The sequence below is a fragment of the Trypanosoma rangeli genome (genome assembly GCF_003719475.1).
Source record: "Trypanosoma rangeli strain AM80 chromosome Unknown Tra_15.4_contig_00083, whole genome shotgun sequence".
Lineage (NCBI taxonomy): Eukaryota > Euglenozoa > Kinetoplastea > Trypanosomatida > Trypanosomatidae > Trypanosoma > Trypanosoma rangeli.
In genome coordinates this window covers 55,023-58,845 of record NW_021705827.1, presented here as the reverse complement: position 1 = coordinate 58,845, position 3,823 = coordinate 55,023, and the positions used below count along the sequence as shown (strand labels likewise).

At 52.9% G+C, this 3,823-nt stretch overlaps 3 protein-coding genes across 3 annotated transcripts in view, besides 4 other annotated features; 1 reads left to right on the top strand and 2 right to left on the bottom strand.

Annotated features, from left to right (window-relative positions):
- TraAM80_03280 (uncharacterized protein) lies at positions 1–377 on the top strand (the record flags this gene model as incomplete). Its single annotated transcript, XM_029380256.1, has 1 exon — positions 1–377. A coding segment is annotated over one exon (377 nt), but the record flags the coding sequence as incomplete, so codon positions are not given.
- A 35-nt stretch (positions 378–412) lies between these two features.
- Positions 413–439: a microsatellite.
- A 254-nt stretch (positions 440–693) lies between these two features.
- Positions 694–723: a microsatellite.
- A 116-nt stretch (positions 724–839) lies between these two features.
- Positions 840–3,362, bottom strand: TraAM80_03279 (putative DNAJ-domain protein; the record flags this gene model as incomplete). Its single annotated transcript, XM_029380255.1, has 1 exon — positions 840–3,362. The coding sequence occupies one exon, from the start codon at positions 3,360–3,362 to the stop codon at positions 840–842; it is 2,523 nt and encodes an 840-aa protein (XP_029239927.1).
- A 60-nt stretch (positions 3,363–3,422) lies between these two features.
- Positions 3,423–3,444: a microsatellite.
- A 25-nt stretch (positions 3,445–3,469) lies between these two features.
- Positions 3,470–3,488: a microsatellite.
- A 181-nt stretch (positions 3,489–3,669) lies between these two features.
- The window catches only part of TraAM80_03278 (WASH complex subunit 7), a gene marked incomplete at both ends in the record, with an annotated part of 3,828 nt that continues 3,674 nt past the window's right edge, over positions 3,670–3,823 (bottom strand). Inside the window, one exon of the mRNA XM_029380254.1 lies at positions 3,670–3,823. This exon is cut by the window's right edge and continues 3,674 nt beyond it. Coding sequence (XP_029239926.1) covers positions 3,670–3,823 — 154 coding nt within the window.

The window sequence follows — 3,823 nt, the reverse complement described above, 5'->3', positions numbered from 1 at the left end:
TTGTGTTGAGCCGGAGGGAGGCTCGTAGGAACCTTTTTAAAGGGTTCCTTGGCGAGGGGCGCGACGTCCGCACCGCTTCTCTATCGGTGTCGCTGAGCGAACGCCAGACATCGATGCCGGCGGATTTTACAAGGAGAGTGCATGGTGGAGAGAGACACCGCGGTTTGGATGCGGCGTGGGTGAGGAGGCACCGGGGCGCATTTTCTGCTGCTGTGCGTCCCTTGCGGCCCGGCGAGCGAACTTCTGCTTGGAGAGATGGGGGTGCCCGAGCTTTACTTTGGTCGGCCACTGGCCCGGTTCCTTTGCGGCCTGCTCGGCTGCGTCCACTGATTTGCCCACAGCCTGCGACGATGTGGGCGGCGGCGCTTGCCTGCTGAAGGTGGTAGTGCTTTTTAGTTTGCTGCTTTAATAGTTTGTTTTTTTTTGATTTGGTTTGTTTCGCGCCCTCGTTTTCGGCACAACGTGTCTCAAGAATCCCAAATCCTAAATCGCACTTTCTCCACCTTCGTCGCCCTTCGGGGTCGAGGTCCCCTGCCGGGTTCCTGTTTCGCGGCGGCCGCGCGCAGTGTTCCGCTCCATCCGCCCAACGCGGCGGGGCGGGGGCTGCGTCCCTCTACGCGCCAATTTTATCTTTTATTTCAAGGCTCGTGGGTGGGAAAAAGAGGCAAAATCCCTGAACTTCAGGAGGGTGGCGCGGCAGCAGCGACACCAGTAGCAGCAGCAAAAAAAGTACCCTAATCTGAATGGCCGGAGGGCCTCTCATTGACCGGCGGTCCGAGTGGGTTTTCTTTTGTTTCGGGGAAAGAAAATATTTCTTTTTCGTATCATTATTTTGTGTCTTAAATCGAACTTGTGGCAGAAATCCGTTCTGCACCATCCTCAATCTGCCTGGTCCCACCACCGTGGGCGTCGTCTTGCAGCAACGCCAAGAGAATCGATGGGTCAATCCACCAAGGCACGAGCAAGCGACCACCATCTCGCACATCACACTCCGTCCCGACAACGATGGTGAGACCTGTATCTGCTGCGGTGGCGGTGCGTGTCCTGGATGCTTTGCTTTCAAGAATTCCACGCACCCCGGCAGCTGCGCAGAATATCTTTACAAATGACAGATATTGCGGGAGCGGGAGCGCAGGATCCCTCATAACATAACCAACTCCGGCCTCACTCGCAATTCGATGGCATTCCCTGCTAAGCGAAGATTGCTCCACAACGTCCTGTAACCATTCCCGGAATACGGGGCTGCTTTCCAACTCCTTATCTGTGATCACGGCGTCATCTGCCCCATCCTCAGCTTCGCCAATCCACCCTCCAATTAACTCCTCTTTGAAAGAATCTTCCTCGGCATGCATGGCGTGCTGTCGTGAATTATGCGGCATAGAGTTATAATACACATTAATGGGATTCATGGCGGGAGCGTGCTGCGCCAAATAGACGCGGTTCTCATGCAACATCTGCCAATAGTTTAACTCCTTCGCAGTGCTCATAGAGAAAATGCGCGGGAAACAACGGATTGGCCCTCGATAACAATATCTAATGGTGCCTGTGGTTTCCTCCTCTTTATTATCCTCGCGCAGCGCGTTCTTGACAGGATCAGCAAAGATGTGTAGCTTCATCCCCTCCTTGGTTGCGTCGTAACGTTTCGTTTCTTCTCCTGGTGCATTGCGCATTCCAGTTGATGTTTCTTCTTCCTTCTTTCCTCTTGTCTTTAAGCAAGGTATTTCCTCCTCACAGCACGGTTTCATTTCCTGTGGGATAAATTCTTCATTCATCACCTTTTTTCTCACCTCAAGCAGCAGTGGCAGCAACGAATTGGCGGATTCGGCCTCTTCTTGTACGCTTTCCATGGCAGCTATCAATCGGGTCAGAAATTCCCCAATGTCCTTAGATAACTTGACGGCGACGGAGAAGCGTATTATTTCGGCCGTGCAACATGACATGTGACGGGCAACCACAATGTCGTGATTTACTTCATCTTTTTCCCTACACTTCCAGCGGGCGCCATCTTCGCCCCCAACAGCTACTTCCTCAGCGCTCTCGACCAACGGGGTCTTGCTGTTCCAAGTCAGAGCGATATTTCCTTCAATGTAAGGCGCCGTCACACCAGCCAAATGTCGGCAACGACGGATTCCATCCGCAATACGTTTCTCACTAACTTGTCTTCCCCCTTCCCCAGATGCAGCTTCATCGTCTGTGGGTTCATCGCAATGGTAGCAGAACCCACAAACAAGTTTTTGAAGAGTGAGAGAGACCTTTTCAGAGACTTCCCTTGGGAGATGCAGGTGGTGCATGACCGTCAGTGGGTGTTCATGAAGATCCAACATATTTGAAAGCAAAGCGGTGGTGTCCACCATCGCCAGTTCTAGCTGCAACCTCTCGTAACTCGCTGCCTCCCACCTTCCAAGTTTCTTTGTGATTTCCCCAATTGAGTCTGAGGGGTATATGGTGCACTTCAATTCCTCACAGATCTTTATTTCCCTTTCTGAGACGGCACCACATGTGCTTTTAACCTCCTCCTGGGAATCCGGTGGCGTCTGGCTATCCTCGTGACACCGCGACGCACAAGCGTCCACGGTTAAAGTCGGTTTCAGACTAAACAGGAGTGCCCCCACAAGAACAAGCGGTTTCATAGCCATTTCCTCAATGCGCTGTTGGTGGGGTCGACTGCCTGTCCCAACCCCGGAGTTCGCCTTGTTGTACGTGTAACGCACATACCTCTTTCGCCCCTTCACCACGCGATTGACGATGATAGGGAGATTCTTTGAAAACCGCAGGACACAGCGAGCCATTGCCTCAACGTAGCGGGCGTTGAAGAATGCCACCGCCTCAAAGAGGGCACACGATTTTCCACAGAGCACCTCTGGAAGCTCGTCGCAGAACAGCTTCACACGCTGCATGGCAAGCGCCTCCGTTTGGCAAACCGACGACACATATTCCAATGAGTGCGAATAAAATGCGCCCAGTCGCTCCTCTGCATGATGTGCCCCCCCCTCCTCCTCTTCCCCCCCTCCGCCACTGCGTGTAGCGTCTCTGCAGTTGTGGTACGTCACGATGGCGCGACGCAGCGCATCCAGCACACTTTGAGAGTCATCCATAGAGACATTCTTCACGGTGCCCCCTGCGTGCATTTTCATTTCAAGTGACTTCAACGCCACACGGAAGGCCTCTGAGAGACGCCGGAATTTCTCCGTTGCGTCGGGGTCATCGGGATGCAGGTCGGGGTGACAACGCAGCGTCTGCGCAATATACGCTTTCTTCACTCGGGACTGGGAAATATCCGATAGGGAGACGGATGTCAGACCCAATGTCGTGAGCGCGACGCGCGGGGTCATTGCGCGGATGCATGTGCTGCGTGACAACATTCTGTCGCTTGGTTTCTCTTTTTTTTGTTTGCTTTTTCCTCACCCCACGCAACCTCAGTTTCTCCCTCCCTCTCTCTCTCTCAGACCCGCCCTTTTCAAGCAGCCGCAGAGAGAGAGAGAGAGAGATCAATAACAACAGCAGGGAATGTGAGAGAGATACTCACACACACACATGGAGATAAATAGATAAATATAGAAAAGAGACGCGTAGACCGCCGTGCGTTACCGTCTTGCACTCGTACTCATTGCATGGCCAAAACAAAGGCAGACGCCACACAGACGACAGACGCCTATTTCCCCCTCTTCCTCAACTTTCATCTTCTTCTGTCTCTTCATCCTCGCTGTCTGGAACGGTGGAATTGAAAAAAACTTTGCACGATACAAATGCCTCTTTCAGGGCGGTGTACTCACGGATGGCGTAGTCCACCATCGTAGCGGTGAGATGCATGTTGTTAATTTCC